This window comes from Perca fluviatilis, chromosome 10 (assembly GCF_010015445.1).
Source record: "Perca fluviatilis chromosome 10, GENO_Pfluv_1.0, whole genome shotgun sequence".
Lineage (NCBI taxonomy): Eukaryota > Metazoa > Chordata > Actinopteri > Perciformes > Percidae > Perca > Perca fluviatilis.
Window position 1 is genome coordinate 3,671,704 of NC_053121.1, and position 24,136 is coordinate 3,695,839.

General features: G+C 42.6%; 1 protein-coding gene and 2 long non-coding RNA genes across 6 annotated transcripts in view; 1 reads left to right on the forward strand and 2 right to left on the reverse strand.

Annotated features, from left to right (window-relative positions):
* The window catches only part of LOC120566783 (gamma-aminobutyric acid receptor subunit alpha-2), an 80,131-nt gene that overhangs the window by 23,359 nt on the left and 32,636 nt on the right, over positions 1-24,136 (reverse strand). For both annotated transcript variants that reach the window (XM_039813421.1, XM_039813422.1), the window contains one exon: positions 14,206-14,358. In XM_039813421.1, the coding sequence (XP_039669355.1) occupies positions 14,206-14,358 (153 nt within the window). The remainder of the gene's footprint in view (positions 1-14,205; positions 14,359-24,136) is intronic.
* On the reverse strand, positions 6,140-7,063 carry LOC120566784. Of its 3 annotated transcripts, none has more exons than XR_005640463.1 (3): positions 6,993-7,057; positions 6,299-6,448; positions 6,140-6,195 (listed from the first exon to the last, which is right to left on the reverse strand). It is a non-coding gene; the product is annotated as an uncharacterized LOC120566784 (long non-coding RNA). The 3 variants fall into 3 exon arrangements; XR_005640464.1 differs by lacking the exon at positions 6,993-7,057 and adding an exon at positions 6,551-6,587; XR_005640465.1 differs by lacking the exons at positions 6,140-6,195; positions 6,299-6,448 and adding exons at positions 6,635-6,660; positions 6,758-6,889 and having other exon boundaries at positions 6,993-7,063.
* LOC120566785 lies at positions 21,808-22,746 on the forward strand. Its single transcript, XR_005640466.1, has 2 exons — positions 21,808-22,478; positions 22,575-22,746. It is a non-coding gene; the product is annotated as an uncharacterized LOC120566785 (long non-coding RNA).

Sequence of the window (24,136 nt, forward strand, 5' to 3'; positions counted from 1 at the left end):
CACCGTTTCGCGTTCACCCTGTTTTATCACTGACCAGGTACCTCTGTAGAATACTTGGAATATCTTTTAGCTTTTCATATACATCAATGTCCTGCTGTTTCAATATATCACTCATGGCTCGGTCCAATTCACTTTGTACAGACTGTCGCGAGAGATACATTTGAGGAGTCCCGATGTTTGAGGATGCTGTAATGCTGATGTGATTTTGTGGAACCAAAAACATTTTCTGAGTGTGTTCCATCTCAACTCCTGTTGATAAGACTTGCTATGAATGGGATAGCAGCCCCCAGTAGAGGCAGTAGAAACCCTCCCTGTTTGATTGATTGTCTTTTTTTTTAAATGTTTAACTTTTTTATCAGCTATCAGTCTAATAACTTTCTTCTTTCTTTAACAGCTTGTACTGAATATTAGACAACGGTATGTGACCTTGTAAGACATTCAAAGATATTTCACAAAGGGCATTAATAAAGTCTGGACTAGCGTTGCTCACAATGACACCGCTCCCGGGGGTGATGCCTTATGTAGCATGTCTAACAATGTAAAATTCCTCTCCATTCCGGTTTGACATTATTACACCTTTTTCTAGGACGTTATACAACCTGCTGTGTGGGGATATCAGAGCGGTTCTGAGTCTTAAAATATCGGGGTTGTGGTTTTCTATCTATCAATAGATAGCCAAAGGTGTAACTAGTTGCATCGTTAAAAGCCTCTAAAAAATATTTACTATTACCGGGGAACATTTGAAGTGCCAGTAAGCTTATCTGATGTTGATCTCTAGCATTTTTGAAAATAATCATATAGTTTGTATTCAAACTGATTGTACGACTAGCTTTACCTTGAATAAACAGATTCTGCACTAGATATATACAACTAAGACGTCTATGATGGACATACTGGGTGAAAACTTTTGAACTTCCAAATTATCACTGGCTTGATTCATTAAATCGTCTATAATGAGCAAATTATTCTTAGTAGTAGGCAAGAGTGTTTCGTTAGCAGAACGATTCGGAGACCTTGTTACAAAGTTTATATTCAACTGCTTTAAGTAATTGATCGTATATTGGTTGCCAGCATGAATAGATGTATACAATGTTATCGATTTTTTTTGAAATAACGCACACGACATGTTTTCAATAATGTCTTTGACAAAGTATGTTTTTCCACAATTAGAGGGACCACTGATAACAAGGCTGAAAGGGTGTTGAAGCCTACCATCAAATCCTGAAACATCCCTAGTAGCCATAAGGTACAGTTGTATAGTCTTGGAGCACCGTGCGTTTTGTAAACGACCTGTACTTCCCTGGTGAGTGTGTCGTTTTTGAGATGGAACTGTTTTTGTCGCGTGTTGTTGCGAAGAGGCAGTTGTGGTCAGATGGTTAGGAGGCTGCGGCTGCTTGGTCACAAAGGTTGAACAAGCCCAATTCACGATTCATGTGTAACCACTTTGGCATTTGTGGCATTGAGGGTTTACACCCTTGCATTAACCTGTGTATTTCCTTGGCGGTCCTATAAGCATAGCATTTAGGACCCGAGTAAACTCAGTTATATAATCTTCGGTAGGAGCCCACACAGACTTGGGGCTATTTAGTTCATCCGTTAAATCGCCAAGGTAAGGACCTACAGGTTGGGATCCACTTCGCCGTCTCTGCTTGTGAACAGAATGCTGTCAGTGTCAACATATAAAATACGTTCCTGCAGTTTATCCAACAAATCATATAGCTCCATGCGAGCATAGGCTGTGGTCATGGCCCCTATAAAAACATTCACATCTTTTTACTCTGGATGCGACCCCCTCTGTGTATCCGCCATTGGACAATCGCTACTTCTGGTGAGATGAATGAGAACTGGCGAACATCAAAATTATAGCTGAACATGAGCTGTGTGAAGCGGGATGGTTCGGTTATGAGCTCAGCAGTAGTCATGTTACTGCGCATGGCAAATTTGCCCCAAAGACTATTCAGAAGCAATTTATTTGTATGCCTGACAGCTTTGTTAAAACATATCTTGGTCGGATCAAGACGAATGCCCCGTGTGCATAATAGTCATCTATGTACTTTTGTTTTTGTCTTCCGTTTTCATATGCCCAGGGTATCCTGAAGCTTCTTGCTTACGTTTAAGAAATGTTTTAACATAGGCTTTAAAAGCTGATCAGTTTTTTCTGGGAAATGCCAAACTTCAGCAATGGAAACAATCTTATACCCTTTCTCTATGGCTTTCTGTAATTCAAACGTCACCCAAAGGCAGACAACAACCTCTCTTGATCGCTATGTGTGCATGGTGTTGTTTGATTCATCTCAACGGCACACGCCGCACTAGGGGGAACATCAGTTTACCGTTACAGTGGTAGGGCAACACAGGGTGATACAGGCCTCTGGGCGGTGCTACTGTACATTTCACAATGCCAAAGTATTTGTTTATGTCATCAAAATCCTTGTGTATTATTTGGGGGTGTCCTATTGGATAATCTCTTTTAGACTGAACAGTTGGGTACAAACTTGTGAAATCATAGTATCTGATCTTTTCATCATTTTCTACCTTGTGGTACAGTTTCATTGCATTTGTGCGGCCTCCAAAGAGGGATTCTCGCGGATTGAGACGCCCTGGCTTTTCATATGTTAACATGAACTCCTTAACGTCTGGGTCATTGTCCACAGCCTGTCTCCAATCACATTCCCACATCACCACAACTTTCAGCTGATGCTTATTTTTTAGAGCAGACACTCTGTTATGGAACTCCGATAGCAGTTCACCCTGTGTTTTTTTTTTGTTTTTGGTGAGAGGATTGATTTCACCTGACGCCTTATAGCCTTATGCACGCTGAAAGGGCAGCCATTAAATTCATAACCGTGTAGTGTGTCTTCACAATAGCCATCTACAAAGAACTGACCAAATGACTTTTCACCTCTGTTCAGAGGCTGCTGTAGACACGGCTCTCTGTCTGAAACATACTCGAAGCCACTGTATTGAAACATCAGAACATGTCTTGTTTTGCCTAAGGTAGGCCCTTCGTATGTCAGAGCAACAGAATCTTTGGGGAGGAACAACGTTTTAAATACACCCATACATGAGGAGGCCAATGTAGCGTATGCAAACGGGTCTAGGCCTGTGGCCGTGGAAGGCCTCTCTGTATATTTTGCATGCTTTAATCAAAACCGTTACATCGTTAACACAATAGCTGAGCAGCTCTTTTGAGAAAGTCAAAAGGTGGGTTATGCGGACCGTAAACGATTACCACTCCATGAACGTTTTCTTAGAGGCGTCCTCATAGCATCATAACCATATAGAGCTGGTGCAGGATACGGACCAATATAATTCTCATTCTCTCGCTTGTTAAATTCGGTGTGGGAAGAAGCCTTTGAGAAGATCGGAGAACCCCATGGCTGCCGGTTGTTTTAGATAGAGCCATAGGGATAAAACTGAACGAATCGATCCAACGCTGATTGAAAGTAGAATCGATCATCAGAAGCACCCTAGAACCGCGCGCATAGTAATAGTTGGACAAAGTTTCTGACTCACCAGATACTCTAAAACTATATAACTGTCAAAACCTGATGCATTGTGTGCTATAAAAGTATAGCCTCTGTATTTCTCCTGTCTGTAGTTCTTAATGAATGATGCGACACAGTTTGTTGTTTCAGTAGCAGTTTTTGACCGATCCATATCCATAACGCATACAAAATTAGCTTCATGGCCCCCATTGATAACGTGTTTCGAAATCGTAAAGATATACTTATCACTACTTTCTTTGCGTTCGGGTTGTATATAGCAAGAGTGCGTAGTAGCCCCTAAAGGCTCTCTACAATGTAGGCATTTAGGTTTTTACAGCTGTGTGTGGATTTTTCGACACCGCGATATGTTGCGTGACAGGACTCCACAATATTGATTTTATTGCAGGGTATAAGCCCGTGTTTCCGCGTCGGGTTTTTATGGTTTTCAAAACACTGTTGCGATTTGCATATCCGTTTACAGCCTGTGCATTTAATGGTCTTGTCAGGTATACAATCAGTGTAACACACATTACAAAGCCAACTACAAAGGTGCCCCAGAGGGTTCTGGTAGGTCTTGTAACACCCATACATAGCGTCTAGACGCCCCCAAAAAAGCCGTTTTATTTACGATGAGATAATAATGTTCGGTCATGCAAATACAACCATGCTGTTTTCACATCTGGTTGGTCGTGCGTTTGAAGATCGTGGGTTTTTACATCCGGCTACATGATGGAATATCACAATTTTCATTTTCAAATGTTTCTGAAATCTGTCAACATCAGAGAACGAAACCTTATGTGTGTAGTCAAAACCCAAATCACTATGCAGATGCTTAGCATAATTCATCTTCTCATCATGCGACCATCTGCTATTTACATAATGTGCCAGGCAGAGAGAAAAGCAGAGATTGTCGTTACCAGCGTTATTCTTGGGGTTATACAAAGCATTACCTTTTTCTGACAATATTTGATCGTAACCAATGCTTCCTAGTTTTCGACGTCTCCGACACCCTCCACGACATATTGCGGCTATTGTCACAATTAATTCTAAAGAGTCATCGGTCAGTGAATTATCGTTACTCTGCATTGCTTGTGCGACTTGCTCCAGAAATGTGTCTGTGTTATAGCCATCGCCTGAGTTCAACATTGTTTGGATAGGGACATCTACGGCTGGCCCCCTTAACTCAACATTTAAAACGCTGTCCTGTGTTGCATTGCCCAAAGCCCTCGCTATTAAATCTGTTAAGGTGCTATACACCCTTTCAGGAACACTACCGATATCAGTCAAATCAATATTTCGCGGTTCGACATCTTGGCGAAATTCAGCAGCATTAAAAGGGGTATCTGTCTGGATGCTATTTCGGATGTTACCTTAGAAAACCGCGCGCGCACCACACTCGCACACCACCCTGAGGATTTTCTGTGGGTGATGGAGGGGTACTATAAGCGCTGGGGGTCGTTGGGGACCGGTCTGTTCATCTGTACAGGATCGTTTTGGCTGAACACTTTCGGAAAACATGCAGGTCTCTTATTACTCTGATCTATGTCTGGGGGTCTGTATTTGATGATTGTGTAGCGTCTGTATTGGACGGTGTATTGCTGGAATACACGTCTGAAGGACCATTATGTGACAACTGTTCAGGGGACGGACTATCTAATTCTTGTGTTTTCTCACTGTTGCTTTCACTAAGCCTAGCACTAGGCATAGATTGGGCCCAGGCTTCGAATATTTTGGCATGTATAGCACAAACGTGCAAAATCATGAGGATTGCTTGTGTAATCGTCCGCATCGGCCATTCTAGTTCCTCGTCACTACTATCGTCACACACACCTAAGGGTTCAGATTTTTTTGTTTTGGGTGGCGGTGGCATTTTTCTTTTAATTTTTTTAAAATTTTTTTATATTGTACACAAACTATAGCCTGTTTTTTTACTGTGGGGGCATATTCATAGCCTTTTTAAGGCATACTATCATAGGTACAATCAGCGTATTGAGAGAGCTGACCTGATTGGCCAGCGTGGTGCCAAAACCTGTGACCAAATCAACCAAATGCGTGTTAGCTCTGACCTGGCTGGCCAGCGTTGTTCCGAAGTCTGTGACCAAACCAGTCAATTGTGTGTTAGCTGTTTGCAAGACATCTAATTTATTCATAAGAGCATCGTTTTGTTTCGTAATTCGTACAATTCTGATTGTATTTGTTTATAATTGCCGCTCGCGAGGTTGTTGAGGTGTGTAGTGTTGACACAATACTCAAAAGCTCTTCACCCTGAAGCAATGTCACCTGCTCAGGACCTCCTAGTGCCCCACAGTGTTCAAACTGGTTGTAAGTATTATAATTAGGCACTGCTTGCTTATCAAGGAATGGAACGTTAACCTCTAATACATTTACAGGATTGGTTACTGATGTATTCCCCCTGTTACACTTTTTATCTGACACCGTTATGACAGAGGTGTGTGGTATACAGCTGACATAGTCGGATCCTTCCTCTGTGCTATAGATACAGTTAAAGAGGTATGCACCTACATTATATTCAGGGAACACCTGCAAAGATGCCTGACTCGATTGATGGGCTGTAAGTGGTGTCTCTGCTATTCCGGCGTCTTCAGACCCTTCTGCTGTAGCTAACGATTTGGTTGAGGGGTGTAGGAGCTGCGGCTGTTAGTCCTGTGTCTTCAGACCCTTCTCCGGCTTCTACGGCATGGATTGTCTAGAGGTATAACAACATATTTTTCTGGTTAAATAAAGACACGCCACACACACACACACACACACACACACACAACACACAACACAGACACACACCCACACACCTCATCAGATGTCTTTTGTAAAGGGGTGTCCTTTTGTCCCCTCTCAATGGAGTCACTCGTGGGGTGGTAGGGCTTTGGTGTACTATGTGTGAAATCACACTTAGACGACAACAAATGCAAGGACTCTAAGTCTTCGGTCGTCGTTACTTGCTAAAACAAAAGAAATGCCTTTTTAACAATATATACATTTTATTTAAAAAGCTTTTATAACACTATGTAAATATATTCTGCTAGATACAAAGGGTTTCTCACCTCTGCAACTGTGTTGGGATCATAAGATACAGTGGCCGGGTAAGATGAGACCGGAACAAAGGAAGGTTTCGTCTTTTGGGGGGGGGGAAGCCTTTCTGGTATGGCTCAGGCTGTAATAAGCATTAGATTAGAAATTTTTTTTTTTTTTTTCTTTTTTTTTTTTTTTAAATACAACACTCTATTTTCATGTTTTTCTTTTCAATTCACCTCAATAGATCTCTTCTTAGATCCCTTCTTAGGCTTGTGTAGACATCCGTTTCTGCTCCATGGGGGTGGCTGTGTGAAATCGTCCTCAGGCGTCAAATACAATGAAACTAAGTCTTCCGTAGCCTTTAGTTGCTAAAACAAAGGAAAGGTCTTTTTTAACAACATATACATTTTATTTAAAAAGCTTTTATAACACATGTAAATATATTCTGCTAGATACAAAAGGGTTTCTCACCTCTGCAACTGTGTTAGGATCATAAGATACAGTGGCCGGGTAAGATGAAACCGGAACAAAGGAATGGTTGCCCTTTGGTAGGGAAGCCTTTCTGGTATGGCTCAGGCTGTAATAAGCATTAGATTAGATGCATTAGATTATTTTTTTTTATACAACACAGCATTTTACCGTTTTTCTTTTCAACTCACCTCAATAAATTGCTTCTTATGCTTACGATGGTGAACGTTTTTAGGGGTAGCAGCTTTCACAGAGAGGTTTAGAGAAGCACACGGCCTTTTATCATGGTTGATTTCAGCCCTATGTGCTATCGAGTAGCCATCACCCTTACGGATCCTTTGTTCAGGAACGGATTGTCTAGACACAGAATATATATATATATTAGAGGACTAGAAACACGGTGATAAATTAAATAGTAATAAATATTACACGCCTGAAGAGAGATAAATAGCCCCATAAATACCTGTTTCCAACGTTCTTATTCCTTATTAGAAGGACCTTTTGTTTTATGTTCTGGTGTGTTGGGGTCTGTAGGATCGGGCTACACAGCTCTTTTTAAAAAAAAAAACAAAAAATTAATGAAAACACAGTACTAAATCAATTAATGCTGTAGTGTATAATATATTTATAGGTTTTACCTTGTGGTATAAGTGTTTCATCAACTAACACAGCCACATTGTCCCAGCTCTTTGTAAAATCACCTAATGAGCGCAAACTGCATTATACAACAAAAAAAAACTTTTTAAGTCACAAATGACTGAATGAATTAAACACCTTACAATAAGCTTTTTTTAAAATTTACTCACCAAACGCAGCCATTTCTGTAGAAACGAATCCTCTTTTCTTCAGAGGTCTTTGTTGAGGAAGCCTGAGAAAACGAGGGAAAATTTTTAGCTAGCACCTTAGCTAAAACTGCGGGTAAAAAGTGAGCAGTCAGCCTTGAAAACAAGGGGGTTTTAAACACCACAAACCACCCCCTTTATGGACGATTTAACACCCACAACAATAGACCTCACATTTACAAGCTAACCACTGGGCTAACCGTGTTTTTTACTATCGTCATATGGGCAACACGCCCCGCATTACCAACACACGGTCAAAAGTTTTAGCTAATTCATGAATGACTGAATGAATTAAATATCTTTGAACATCCTTAAACACAAGAGGTGCTTTTAAATTTACTTACCACTAGTAGGTATTGCTGAAAAACGAAACACCTGCGCTTGCTTTCACCAACAAGAATTAAAAAGTGAAACTCCAGAGGTTTTTTTTTGATGAGGAAAAACGTGGTAGCTATCTAGCTAGCTACCAGACTAGCTAGAAAAAGCATCTAAAAAAGAGACAGCTAGCATGAAACAAACAAGGGTTTTAAACAGTGCACTGCTGAAAAAAGGATCCTCTTTTTTTTTTTTTTTTTCTCACAAAAAAAGAACAACTCACTGGTATTGATTGTGGAAAAACGTGGTAGCTAAGCTGCAGCTAGCAGAAAAGCTAAAAAGTGTGCAGACCCCGGAGTAGTGCGCCAGAGTGACCTCATTCGCCGGGTGTGAGGCCGCCTCAGCTCAAGGCCACAAGACCCTCGTTGCAGGAGGCGTACGACAGCGTACCGAAGTCATCACATCCGCTAGATGCACTACCATATTCGGCCACTAGATGGCGCTCGCGGGTGCCGACGTTCGACCGCGACGTCATCACATCCGCTAGATGCGTGCGCACCGCTGCGATTAGATGCACTAACATATTCAGCCACTAGATGGCGATCGCGAGTAACGACGTGCGGCCGCGCCGTCATCACGCACGCACATATCATCAGTTGGCATGGCAGGTTTGCGTGTGCGTGTGAGATGACGTCACACATGCACGCGCAAAACCGCCATCTTTATACTACTACTACCGGCCGTGCCTAATTTACATAACACTGCAACTACTGAAATCTGTAGAAAAAAGGATAATATAAAAAAGGCAGAAAATAACCAGGACCTGGTCCGTTAAGTTTACGGACATTTCTGTTAATCCAAAAACAGAAAATTCTCTTAAAGTGCGCATATTATGCTTTTTGGCTTTTCCCCTTTCCTTTATTGTGTTATATATCTTTTTGTGCATGTTATAGGTTTACAAAGTGAAAAAGTCCAAAGTCCAGCCCAAAGGGACTTACCATCTCCAACAGAAAACACTGTTCCCAAACTGCTCCAAACAGCTCTATTGTAGTCCAGCCTTTACTTCAGAGACAGACGTGGGCACTTTGTAACACACGTTATAATGCTCGCCTAGCTGCTAGCGTGGCACGCCCTCATACTCTGCTTCTGACTGGCTAGTAGTCCTTACCTAGGTACTGTCAGGGCACGCCCTCATACTCTGCTTCTGACTGGCTAGTAGTCCTTACCTAGGTACTGCACATGTGCGACTCCCAACAAAGATGGAACAGAAGTTCGATGCCTCACTCTGTAGCTAAAACAGAGCTCAACACACAGGGTGAAAAGAGGAGCTGCAGCAATGTGCAGTACAACAAAAATATAATATTTCTGAAAATTAAACCACATAAACCTATTCTGGTACAACCTCTAAATACAATTATGAACCTGAAAATGAGCATAATATGGGCACTTTAATTCAAGTTATATCCTCTGTACCTTTAACGGACATTTCTGTTAATCCAAAAAAAAATATTAAAAAAAAATACAGAAAGACACCTGTAAAAAAATCTTTACAGAAAATTCCTTCATATTAACACAGTATATTAGCCTGTATTTCTTCGGACTTTTCTAACAACGTACTGTCCTTTGTCTCTTTATAGTATAAGGTCACTGTTCGCCTACTCTACCCTAAAAATCGCTGACCTTCAGTAATGCTTTAACTGCTCAGCAGGTTTGCAATCTTTGGCCAAAGGACATAGTTTATTCTTGCCTTCTGTAACTGTTTTTCTTTCTTCGAGCTAACCAGTCTTAGGTCACTGTTATTAGTTCCACTTGGCTTACAGTCCAACAGTAGCTTGTCCAACTGGATTGAAAAGAACACTGGAGCCTCTGAGAAATGTCCCCTCTTTCCTCTTTTTCAATCAGGAGAGATTGATGATAAGAGGTGTTAATTGGACAATTATTTATTGACATGTGCACAATTAAAAATGTTTAAGGAAAAAAGGTCTTTGAAAGATTAGACCCCCATCGTGACATCATCGAATTACCATTGTGACGCCATCATATTTTAAAGGGGGTCAGAAGCCATGAGTAATGTAGACGCTGGTGGTGGTGATGGTGATGAATGAAGAGGATGCTGAGAGATTGTGGCTAAAGCTGGTTGGTTTAACTAAAAGAGTAAACGCCCCTTATCAGCTGAAAAGGGGAAGCAGTAGAACAGGGAGAGTGAAGGGGAATGAGAATGAGTGAGTAACATAAGATAGTCCTGGCTGAAGTTACGCTAAGCTTCATATCCTGGGGCACGTTTAGGGCCCTATATTGCATCCGGTGCAGCGCAACCCGACGCAAGTGTCTTTGCTATTTTAAGACGCAGTTGTCAGTTTCCCGTCCAGCGCCCATGTCGTTTAAACAGCAAATGCACCTGCGCCAAGCTTTGCCCCCATGGGCGTGCTGGTCTTACAGGGAGGTGTGTTCAGGTGCATTCTGGGAGTATTGCTATCTTGAGGCAGCGGGAAGTGATTGCGCCATTGGTCCAAACGCGTCTGGCTTTTAAAGGGAATGGGAGATGACACTCTGATTGGTTTATTGCATGTTACGCCCAAAACACACCTACTGTATGTACCTAGGCAACAAGCAAATGTGTTTTAGAAGGATGAGACGTCCTTTCCTCTGAAGCGTCACATGAATTCGTCAGCTGTTTGGGCGGAGTTAGCAACTCCTTCAGCTGCACGGCTTCCGGGAAGGCTGCTCTCGTGGATCCTCGGCTATAGCTCCTCGATGATCCCTCCTCGATGCTCGCTCCTCGCCCCTGGGGGCGGCCTTCACCGAGAAGGGGCAGAACCACTACCGGTTCAGCCGAGCACCGAGGAGTCGAGGAGCTATCAAATAAGGGCCATGAGATGCAGCCCAGGTTGAACGACATGTTTCTGCTGTGAATCGGTGTGCAACGGACTTTGAGATATGTTTTCTCTATTTGGTGGGTGTGTCTCTCGTTTAGTGGCTGTGTCACCGGTGATACCCAATCAGTAGCGTTGTGTATGTAAACTCGTGGTAATAAAAAGGCAGAGCACAGCAGTGTGTTTAACGCACCCGCATTTCAGTTTAAATAAACAGTTTTGCCATGTTTTGTCGGGACTGAACGTGGCCCTGTTTTCTCCTGCTCCCACCATTTGTCAGCAACTTTCAGTGACTCACTGTATTCAATCCCCCCATACTGACAAAGGTGATTTTGACATAACTAGAGTGAAATCCCTATGCCATCATGTGTTTAAGTAATCTGACTTACATTGATTACGTTAATTATAATTACGTTAAAGGGGTGATAGAATGCAAAACCGATTTTACCCTGTCATAGTTGAATAACGACAGTTCGGTGGTTAAATAGGACATACATAGAAGCTCAAAGTCCCACTGACACCCCTTTACTATGAAAATCTCATATTTTGAAACTGCCGCTGAAAACGGGCGAATCCCAACAAAGCTGAGTTGCTTACGCAAGCAACTCAAAATCCGGAACCTTAAGAGAACAGTCACGCCCCAATATTTACATAGGCTACACAACTGACCTGAGATCAGGTAGTCTTCTGAATCTAGCTAGGTCACGCAGATCTCTGCTATTCCATTACAAAATTCACTTCTGAAACTTTTTTATGCGAGAAATCAACCATATAAAGCTCAAATATGGGCCGCTTTACGAAAAAGGATGGCTAATTGCAAATTTTCTCCGACTGTGTGTCGGAGTTTAGTGCCGGTGTTGGGGCCGCTTGGTTGTACATACGCCACCCTGACCGCAGTGTCAGCGAGCATGTTACGCCCGCAATCTTTTACCGCAGCCCGCAGGTTCCAGTTAATCTTATAATGGGTATGTGTGTTGAGTTATTTAAACAAACAATCGGGGAAATAAACGCCTCTTGTCCACGAGTCTCATTGATAGAGCCGCGGTGAGATGGAGTCCATCAATGAGAGCTAGCTAGCCTCCTCCTAACTCTGACATTCACAAAAATACATTCAATTGATATCCGAAATCGGACAAGTGTTAGCTAAGCTTTGTAAGACCTTGAGGAACCTGTAATATTCATGCCGTGACGAAATTCAAACTGTAAATATACTTTAGTTATGCGAAAGTGAGCAAGCTGCGATATTTCCCCATTGTAATGAATGGGACATATAGCAAGCAGCTGCTCGTCCTACAAAGACGCCTTGCGTTCATAAAAATGCCTTAAAATCAAATCGGACACAACGGTTAGCTTTATAAGACATTGGGGAATGATGTAATATAAGTGGCGTGACGAAATTCAAACTGTAAATATAATTTAGTTATGGCGACAGTGTAGCTAGCTAGCTGCGGTATTTCCCCATTGTAATGAATGGGACATATAGCAAGCAGCTGCTGGTCCTACAAAGACGCCTCGCGTTCATAAAAATGCCTTAAAATCAAATCGGACACAACGGTTAGCTTTATAAGACATTGGGGAATGATGTAATATAAGTGGCGTGACGAAATTCAAACTGTAAATATAATTTAGTTATGGCGACAGTGTAGCTAGCTAGCTGCGGTATTTCCCCATTGTAATGAATGGGACATATAGCAAGCAGCTGCTGGTCCTACAAAGACGCCTCGCGTTCATAAAAATGCCTTAAAATCAAATCGGACACAACGGTTAGCTTTATAAGACATTGGGGAATGATGTTATATAAGTGGCGTGACGAAATTCAAACTGTAAATATAATTTAGTTATGGCGACAGTGTAGCTAGCTAGCTGCGGTATTTCCCCATTGTAATGAATGGGACATATTGCAAGCAGCTGCTCGTCCTACAAAGACGCCTCACGTTCATAAAAATGCCTTAAAATCAAAGTGGCGTGACGAAATTCAAACCGTAAATATATTATAGTTATGCCGGCAGCTGGCCGCGGAGCCCCGTAGTGCAGTATCCACAAAGGGTGACTTTGCCCTGGGTATGGAGCCCAGCAGGCTGCCGCTTTCTCGTCAGACTGTGTGGAGCTCCTAAAGTCCGACACGTCTTACCAAATTTGCAATTAGCCATCAAATTTTGTAAAACGGCCCATATTTCAGCTTTATATAGTTGATTTCTCGCTTAAAAAAGTCTCAGAAGTGAATTTGGTAATGAAACATTGCAGTGTCTGGAATATGAGATTCTGTCGCTTCTCTAATGTATGTGTATTGGGGATTCGCTCAACCAATCAGCGCGCGTCTCTAATATGTGCGTATGGCAAGTCGCTCAACCAATCAGCGCGCAGCTCATCTAAATATTCATGACCATACCATATTTGGAAGAAAAGCTCTTGTTACAAATAGGGCCAAAACACAGGGATGCATAAGGGCCAATAAAATATCAACCAGGCCATTTTCAGCCCAACCAATGTTACATACCCCATTAGGAGACCATAAGGAACAGTGTGAAATACCCTATATAATCATTCTATCACCCCTTTAATTAAGATACCAGACTGATCTCATGAAGTGGTGTATGAATGACACGCCAATTTGTATGCCATCATTGGCGTGTTACCAAGACGCATAGTCGCTTTTTAGCGTGTTTATGAATGCTGTTTGGCCTCCATTGACTTACATTACCTTGGAATTGCGTGTGAATTTACGCCGTAGCGAGTAGTATGAAAGGGCGAAAATCCGCATAAGGAGATTGGTCGGGGTGGAGGATTGGTCAAACACAGGACTTTCACCCAGGAGACACATTTCCTTCGTGTCACGCTTCCGTTGCTTTCTTCTTTTACTAAAGCCAACCCGTTCTTCTTTTCCTAAACCCAACCGCGCCATTGTTGTCTCGCGTCCCGTTATTGTTTTCATAAATCCAACCGTCCCGTTCTTCTTTTCCTAAACCCAACCAGAGCTCCAAATGCAACGTCCCGCTCTGTTGTAGACATACACGCGGATAGCTCCAAACGCAACGTCCCGTTCTTCTGCGTAGACATACACTCGCCACTTGGCTTTAGAAAGTGGCGTGTATGTTTACGCGAACTCATGATATCACGTTGAAGATACGGATTAATTGCCCATTTGAAATGTATCTTTGTATGAAAGGATCAAAGGCAGACACTTACCAAACACAGTCCTAGCCGGCACTGATTCTCTATTCAACCAGAAAGACACTTGGGAAAGAATGACTGTCATGATGCACGGGAGGTACGTCTGGATGACAAAGTAGCCAATCTTCCTCTTCAGATGGAAATGAGCCGTCATCACCGTGTATTCACCTGTGGAGACAATAATCAGGGTCACTTTAAAGCACCATCACCGCAGCTACTACTGTTTACAATTTCATATTTGAGCCTTTTTAATTACTCAATGCACTCATACAGTAATCTCAGCTCAGTTAATTGAAATTTTTATTTTGCATGCTTGCAATCGACACCTGTGCATGACAGCTGATCTATATGGAGGCAGCTTTCATCACCAACCGAGCTCCCACCAATAAAGGGGGAGAAATTAAGAAAATTGGCAACCAAGATTACAGGTTTACCTGACATTATAGCATGTAGCTACATGTAGCAGTGTATGTAAAACATAAAGTCTGCAGTAACGTCTGTTGAATGGTGTTGAAGCCCAAGTGTTGACGCCTGCACAGTATGCGTGTTGAAATCAGCACGTGTATCTGGTGCGATCTAGCATCTACCCTCTTCCCAGTGTTGCCCATGAGGATACTTTTTTTTACCGTTTTTGAATTTCCAGGGTAGAGGCACTTCAGCAAAAACTCTGGGGTTTAGTTACTCTTTAAAAGAAAATACTACTAAATTTAAGTTTTATGTAAGTGCAGTATTAAATCACAGAGGTGTCTCTTCAAAAGACTCGTAAAGCATTACCAAGTATCTCTGAGTGATAAATCCCCATGAAGTCTCCATTTGCAGAGCCTGTTGTCTCTGTGTGAGAGTGAGGGGCCATCCACACGGAAACGCGTGCTAGCATTAGCATGCTAACGCTAACGGTTTGTTTCGGCTTGTGACGTAGAAAGCCGTGCCGATTTTGAACAGCTCACCCGGAGACTGAAGGCAGGACACATTCAGAAACCTTATCTTTCTCAAAACAGCATGGATGGATTTTTTTCAAAGTTTGTATGCGTGTGGAAGCACCAGAGACCCAAAATACCCCAAATCCCAGAAAAAGTGATTTTTTCATAATATGGGCACTAAATGAGCACAAGTAAAGTAGAACTGACGTAACAGCTGTTATATATTTTAATTGTTATTTTCAGGTTTGAGGGTCTTTTACATGCTGTCTCAGCTAGCGGTTAGCCAAATTAGCTGTTAGCTAAACTAACGTTAGCTAAACTAACGTTAGCTTTCTGGTGGAGGCTAACAACAGACCGCTACAACTACAACCGGAAGCGTGGAACAGATCGTGCAGTGTCGTAAATCCCTACAACAGGATTATCATCTGCACAAGAGTGATCATCTTGCGCATGCGCAGAACGGATCGTGCAGGCAGCATGGATCGTGTACCGACACTAGCATATAGCTAGCTAGCTTGTGTTTGGTTTCTTCTTCTACTGTCGGTTGGGGATGTGATAAACAGTGGCAATAATAGTCACAATAAAGATAATGGAACAGTGACTTCAAAGGTAGTCGAATACTGAAATTTTGTTTTGTCTGGACTTTCTGTTTCATGATTCAGATCATTTAACAATTATCAATCACATCAAATAAAGGCATTTCTCTCCTCAAATTAGAAAAAAAGAAGCTGGCTGTGAGAGAAGTCCATGATAGTCAAGTGCATGAGTAAAGTGTTGGAAACTCCCACTGCACATGGAGTGGTGCTTTACGTGTCAAAACTACCAGAGATGATTTTTCTCTACCAGTCAGATGCAAGTGCAACCCTACACCTCCCTTTGTGCTTCACAAATGTTTAATATAAATCATTAAAACATTATATTTGTATGTGGAGCTTGTATAGAATGCAGCTTTAAGATACCAACACAGTCTTAGACAGCATACTTCAGCTGATAGCAGTACCTTACATATATGTTCAAATAATCCATTGATACATAGGAAAGTAGGCAGTAGGATTTCCTAGCCACCGAGCAAAGCCTAATAGCTGACAAGGCCGTGAAACAGCGCCAATGCTGCAGTAGCAGACAGGCCTTCCAAATGGAAAATATCTCAAAGAGAAGCCAAGATTAGACATGAGAAGAAAAAGATGCGTTACCCGTGGCAACAGAACAGAGAAACATAGCTCATTTGCTGCGATTCTGAAATGAAGGCCTTGATACACACTGCCACTTGGCAAGAGAAAACTCCTTTTCAGCAGTGGGAAGGGGGAAGGAGGTGTCAATTCCAAGGACTAATCCCAAAAGATGTTTTTATTCCCCTTTTTTGTAGCTCTGTAGTTGTATTGCAATGTGTTTCTAGCAGTTATGTGAGGACTAATTCTCTCTTTCACCAAACACACACACACACACACACACACACACACACACACACACACACACACACACACACACACACACACACACAGGAATTTAGTGCACTCTCAGTACACTATAGAGCTCTATATCTTCTGTAATTTAATTTGCATGCCAGCCCTGATGCCTGTGTTGTGGATGGGGGAGGAGGAGGATGTACAAGAAAGGAATGTGGCTGAATTGTCTCTAGAGAAGCTTGTGATCGCTTCACTGAGAGAAGACAGTAATTATAGCAAGAAGGTGGTAATCGCGTCATGTTTCCTACAGATAGGAAACAAGGCTCCTGCTGACACAGCGCGAATACCTCACTCACTCAGGTCACACTGCACGGGGTTACCTGTCCAACAGAGGGCACTGACTCTCACACAAGAAACAACAAGCTTTGTAAACGGAGGCTTCATGGGGATTAGATATCCTGACTTTTAGTCCCTAGTGTGGGTCAAGCTGAACTGGATCCTACACTTCCCATAATGCAACTCCATAGTGTCTTACATTAGACCCTCCCCGACTGGTAAAAAACAACATGTAGTGAAATGTCACGCTCTTAGTTTTGAACTTTGTTAAAAATGTGTAGTCTCCAAAGCCGCATGCCGAGATTACCTTGATGACATCATCAGGGATATTTTCTCAGAATTGATTGAATGAACATTGGTGAAATGCTCCTTTTACAGACCAATAGTTAAATGCATTGATTCAATTCTGTGCAGTCATGGGTTTTTATGTATTATTACAGTGTACAGTTACACAAATTATTTTAACTGCAAACAAAACAAGTGAGATTCATGGAAAATGGAATAGTAAGTGCCAAGTATTTGATTGTTGTTCTGCTTTCTTGTTGACTGTCCCCTTACTTCCCGGTCATTTTCCGTCTGAATCACAGTAGAAAGTTCTCTTTACAAAAAGCAAGCAGGCTGCCAATCCATAACGATGCCTCTGCAAAATAGCCTCGGGAAGGAACTTGTTGTGGTTTACGTTCAAAAGTTGTTTTAGTCGTGCAACAGAAAACTCAGATTGGCATGAGGCAGAAGTATGAGTAGTAGCTCTGACAGATAAGTAAATAAATATAATAAAATACATACAAAACCATATAAATAATAACTGAAGTGCAAAAGTGCAATAAAAGTCCAATAAGAGATCAGCAAGCAACACATGTTTTATAATAAAATTGATTGTCCAAAAAGAAAAGAAAAAAGAAAGAAAGCAAGACTAAGTGGAGGTAGGAGGGAGAGAGAAGGGAGGCAGCAGTCTGTCACTGTTCATGAGAGCAGATGTCAGGCGGGGGGGTCAGGGATGGCTGACAGTTGAGAGGAGCTGCACAGCCCTGGGAACAAAGGTTGCCCTTCTCCGCTGAGTTCTGCATCCCGGGCAGCGAAGGCGGCATCCAGAGGGAAGCCATTCAAATGCAAGGGACAGATCATGGGAGGGGTCCTGCAGGCAGGATTCTACAGTCTGCTGCTCACAGAGGGTGAAAAGGGGTCGGTCAGGAAGTCCACCCTCAAATCCTTCTTGTTGGTTATTGGCTGGAACACTGGAAGACTGTTATGGTTCGTGGTGCAGGTTGGCGCAGTTTGTTTTTGTTGGCGTTTGTGGAGCCTGGGCTGTCTACAGAGACCGCGTTTTTTTACAGTGTGTTCAGGGGACAGGCAGCTCGCGTATAGTGAGGAGATGTTGGCTGTATGTGACAAAAAATGTTGTAACCTAAATAACGTGCAACATCGCTTAGAGCACCTTTAACTGCTCCTCAGATCTCTGCAGGGTAAATCCAGACAGCTAGCTAGACTATCTGTCCAATCTGAGTTTTCTGTTGCACGACTAAAACTACTTTTGAACGTACACATGTTCCACCAAAACAAGTTCCTCCCTGAGGCTTTTTTGCAAAGGCACCGTGGCTCCGTCCGGCGCTTAGCACCGCCAATTGTGACGATTGTGATTGGTTTAAAGAAATGCCAATTAACGAGAGCCCGTTTTTCTCCCATCCCGGAATGCTGTGTGAAGTAGCCAGACCCTCCTCTGCAGCGCTGTGGAGGAAGGTCTGGCAATGCGAGATTATACACACCTTAACCACAGCCATAGCGGCCAGTCACTCGTCACCGGATGACGACTGGTTCGGTTAGCTGGACACAAACGCATTACCTGAAGCCTGACAAGATGGATTTCCGTGTGATATGTGATCCTGCGATTCTCGCGTGATCTCGTGATATGGCGAGAATCCAGCTGCATTGCAAGGTAATGTTTCCGCTGCGTCCACATTTTAAAAAACAGATATACTGTCTATGTAATATAATGTATCCTCAGTATACAAACGCTACATTAATGTTAAAGTTACAATGACATTACTGCTAAAACGCCATATATTATACACTGTGTGAAGTAAACATCACTACATTCAGTTCTGTTTGGTGTTGATGTATGATTTATGCGGTTATACAAACAATGTTTTTAACAGCAAACAAAACAAGCGAGATTCATATAAAACAGAAACAGTAAGTGCTTTCAAGTAACAAGTCGAACATGACTGCGTGACACATAAATGCATGGCGGAATAGTGGGACTTTTGTAACAGTGTATGATATGTTCACAGGCTTATGCAAGATGTCCGTCCCCCCTGAAGCCTGGGAGCACATCCATTCGTGCCAAATGACCTAGTTTGCAAGTACGCTACACCAAACACTGACACACTAGTAATGAATGATTAATTTAAATTCAGCCAATCACATAATGTGGAGTGACTAGTTAAACAGAAGAAAAGTCACTGGCAGGCATCCTGCCTTTTACCGAGGCATCATACACCACTTAACCTAGATAGGAGCATTTACTGTATGAAAGGATATTCCTACACGATGGAATTGAAGCAGGCATTCCCTTGATAGTGGAATGCAGTCACCGGGGGAAATACCCTATACTGGTAATTGATACCTATAGGGAGTAATGGTGGAGCACTTGGCACAGGGGACGCAGTTATGAAGTCTGTTTTTCTGTGGTCGACGGATCTGCATGCAATGGTTTAATTTGGTAAACCTCTTTAATTACTCTATTATCAGGATTAATGCTACAGGGATATCTCACGAAACGACTGCGATCAAAGAAAGCGGGTTCAGAGTTGACACTTTTTTTCGATGCTTTCACCCACACCACCCTGAAATACCGAACTGCTGAAACATAAGCATAAAAGTTCCAAGAATGAAAACTGGAGCAGCTTGTGAGAAGAGGACTCACTGTGCAAACTCAGGCGCATAAAGAAGACGTCCAACGCCTCAGTGATGCTTTGCAAACCACCCACTTCTCCCTTCACTTAACGGCTAAAGTCTGGAGGCGATAACCCCGAGGTCAATATCCTCCACCAGCAACAAACTTCTCAAACTCTTTCACGATCATCAAATGTAACTCACTCTGCATTTTCCTAAATCATGATACCCATTATTCACATGTCCACCACAGAAGCGACTTCCTCAAATATTATTATAATTTACTGACATTTTTCCAAAGCAGATTTCAAGTTTCTGCAAAGTGACAAAACTGTCTGTATTCAAAACACATTTATCAACCTAAAAGGATGCAGTTACATTTGAAAGAAGGTTTGCAGTGATGTTAGGCATAAAAATGGAAACACGATGGACCCCCGGTAATTATAGCACGCCTACACATTTCTCAGCATTATGATCACTGCTATTATCGTCCAGTATTTCAAAAGCGCCTTCCATCATGTTTCCCTCTAAGAAGTATTGCTAAAATTAGATCAGTGCTGTCGCTCAATGACAAGGAATTGTACATCCTTTCAGATCTTCTCATCACCTTCACCCACCCCATCAACAACCTTTTTCTTTACTTGACTTAAATGGTGGAATTGTTGCAGGTTGTATAAAATGAAGCAGCAAGGATTTTATTCATTTTTTTTACCAATAATGTTATTATTTTTTGTCATCCTTAGCCTGGCTACCAATCATTTTGGAAGTTATTTTTAAGGCACATAAAGTCCTTGCTTCTTGCTATTCTAACTCTACAGACTGGTGGTGACCTGGGTTTTTCTGCCATGAGGAGACTGCAAGGTTAGATCGGCAGACTAGTCTAATTCTTTACATTAGTGGTTCCCAAACTTTTTGTCTTACAACACCCCAAATATGAAGCAATATTTACTAGCCTCACAGGTTTAATATGTCTATGAGTTGTGAGCAGTTTTACCCTAAAGGCCCTGACACACCAAGCCGATAAACGGCCGTCGGACAGTCTGGCGAGGTCAGTGACTCGAGTCTGTTCGGCCTTCATTTGGGCCAATTTGACGTGTTGAATCGGAAGGCGGGCAGTCGAACTCAATGGCCAATCTGATTGGTGGAGCGTAACCAAGAAATGACGAGCGGGATGAGCCTGACTGACGCCTCTCAAAATCTAGCGAAACTCTTTTAAACTGACCTTTGTCGATCTGAAATGAAGACAGATTCCCAATACTATCATTCAACATACTTTTGTGTGAATGAACACAAGTGTGTATCTCCTCGGACGCACTGAGCCGTAATTACGACGTTACTTCCCGAGAGCCTCCTTGCCAGTTGGAGACGCATGACCGTGGTAACCCGTGCCAACCTCAGCTCTATACCCATCTGCAGTAGCTGACAGCAAGCTTGAGTTTTTGGAGTATTTTGGCTGTTAGAAAATGCCAACCACAGGCAAACCTGTTGTGTTTTTCGTTATTGACCTTACAGAGCTGTTTGTACTAGAGGGTGACAATTTTTCAAGACTCCCGCATCTCACGGTATTCCCGCGGGAGTCCCCGCGGTAGGTGAATCAATTTCACTGTTGGTAACGTGATAGGGAAGGAATAGAGCATAGAAATCAACGGGACGGAACCGGAGATTAAATAAAAAAACTACGCTGCAATGCAGTGAGTGCGCCCATTGGCAACTGCTAGCCACAGAGTAGCCTATCAGAGCAAGACAATGCAGCTGCCCTGTTCATAAGCCAATCAATCAGCGTCATCGACTACACCGAGATTCGGCAAAATGGATTCTGGAAAGAACCTGTTGCAACTGAAAGTGTCATCGAAAGGTAATGCATGTTTAGTGTAGCCTAAATTTCCGAGGCAACCTCAGTGATTTGACCACGATTAACCAAACATGCTACAGGGGGCAAAAGAGTCTGATAACTTTAGACAACATGGGGAACAAAACGGGAGCGGGGTGGGATTCGGGAGTCTTTCTCTCAGGATTTATTTTTGGGGGGGGGGGGGAGAGTCACGGGATTGGGATATGACGGGAGTATTTTTGTGGGCTCGGGATGGGATGGGAGCGACAATTGATTCCTGTGTCACCCTCTAGTTTGTACATCATCTAATCCCTCTACTCACGTCTTAGTCCTAGCCTTAGCCTGAGGAGGCAAGGAAGAGACATGAGGAAAAAGGAGTCGAGGCAACAGGCATTTAACAAAAGGAGACATCTGGGCTTTGGAGCCCACGCCTCTTTTAGTGTATACGTCACAGGTGTCAAAAAGACTTACACAAAGGGTACACCTGTGCATCCAGTTATAGGTCCTCCGGCAAGCCTACTCTCTCCTAGAGATATATTTTAGGAATTGAGACATCCTTCAAGATGGCGCGCTGAGATCGATTTCCAGATCACAGGCAGAGGATGGAGGAGACGAGGAGGCACGAAAAACAGAAATGAGAAGAGCCCTTTGTTGTTGTCACCAGTGCATTGTGGGATATTTATGCCGGTGTAGTGTCCAGTGTGTCACGGCCTGGCCATGACTCGGGATGCTGTTTTCCTTTTTTTGGTCATGTGTGGAGTGAGTGAGTGTGTGTAGGCGTGGTCTTTCCATCAGGGCACCTGGCTCTCCAGCGCAGCTGCAGGCAATTCACCAATCAAGCTCCAGCACTAGTGCTCCTGTGATCCAGGCAGCCAGCGCCAGTTCGTTTCAGTCCGTCAAGCGGTAACTACTCTCGGTCTATCTCGCTAGTCTCTAGTTAACTTTGTTGCTATCTCAGTGTTTATCTTTTACTTAACACTGTCGTCTATTCATGTGCAGACGCTGAAGGTCTACCTACTCCTCGCTTCCAGCCACGCCACCAGCCCTGTGTGTTTTCGAGGCTGCCGTGCCTATCTCCACTCCTCCACTCCATTTGGGTCACCATCCTCCTACGTGGATTTACAAGATGTCTGTTCGGCTGACCTTACATTAAAGAACTGTTAACTCCCAACCATCTAGTCTGTGTTCGCTCTTGGGTCCACACCTCACCTTAACACAGTGTTTGCATACTGTAATATTTCCCTGGAAAATAGTATGCAATTCCCATACTATTGGTGTCATACTAATTTTTCGGTTACTAAAACATCCTAGAAAAATACTGTTAATACTAAAAAAAACATGTTACTATTGAATTTCGGCTGCAGCCTCATTTCCCTTTTCACTTAAAGAGCCCATATATTTTTCTCTATTTTTTTAAAGCTAGCTTGGTGACTTCAAGTACTTTATGATAAGTTTATGCTCATATTACAACATGGCAACATGCTTTGTGATAAATTGTGGGTCTGATTTTGGCTCATCTGTCAGGTGTGTAATGAGGTCCCTCTGGGTTCAGTCACAAGTCTTCAGTTATTCTTCCTCCTTACACTCACATTGTTATTATCCATTATTGACATAATGTTTATTGTGCTTTGATAAAGACTTATATAGCAAATTACTACTTCTAACAGGACATAGTCAGGCATCAACCTCTGCTGTGTCAACTGACAGTTAACCAACCACAACCCGCAGCAATCACATCTCACTGCACTGATCTGGCGGCCTATTTAAAGACCCTCACATTCACTCTGTCTGCTGACGTGTGTTTGCTGCTGTTACTGCTGCTCCACTCCACCCAGCAGCCTCCACCTGCTTTGGTTCTGCTCTGTTTGTGCGCACCCTGGAGGGCGTTTATTTCTAAGTTAATAACCATCGAGGGTTATTTGCCATGGTGCCTGCATGTTATTTATCACTGTGCTATGTATTTCATTCTGCTACGATGTATTGCCACAGCAGGGAGCTTTACTGAGACACTTTACTACGTTGCAGACTCAATTTGGATTTCCATTTTTATTTGCTGTGACATGATAGTTCCTGACAGAATCAAGCTTATAACATGGAAAATGAACAGTACAACAGAAGGTAGATGCTAAATTTCTTCTCCTAAGCAGTAAAGATATCACATATTAGACATCAGTCTTATTTCAAATGTTGTTGAGTCCCCTCATATATCTTTGATCCAGACTTGTTTTCCAATCACTTAACACAATGGCCTAAGTATCATTTCCTCTTCTAAAACAAAAAACACATCACTCTGCAGTTCAGCCTTTTTCTCTCTCTAGTGGCTACCGGTGAATGCATGTATTTATTACAAACTCTTATTTTCCACTTGCAATGTATTACACAGCCTTCATATGTGATTTGTCACTGGGTGTCCGATTCCTTGACACGCCCAGCATGTAAAGGAAAACAGCTGTAAACCTTTTCTTATCTTTCAAGCTTTTTCTCCTCACTGCCTACTCCCTGGACAGCAATGGTGTCCCTCTCATCTTCACACACACACACACACACACACACACACACAC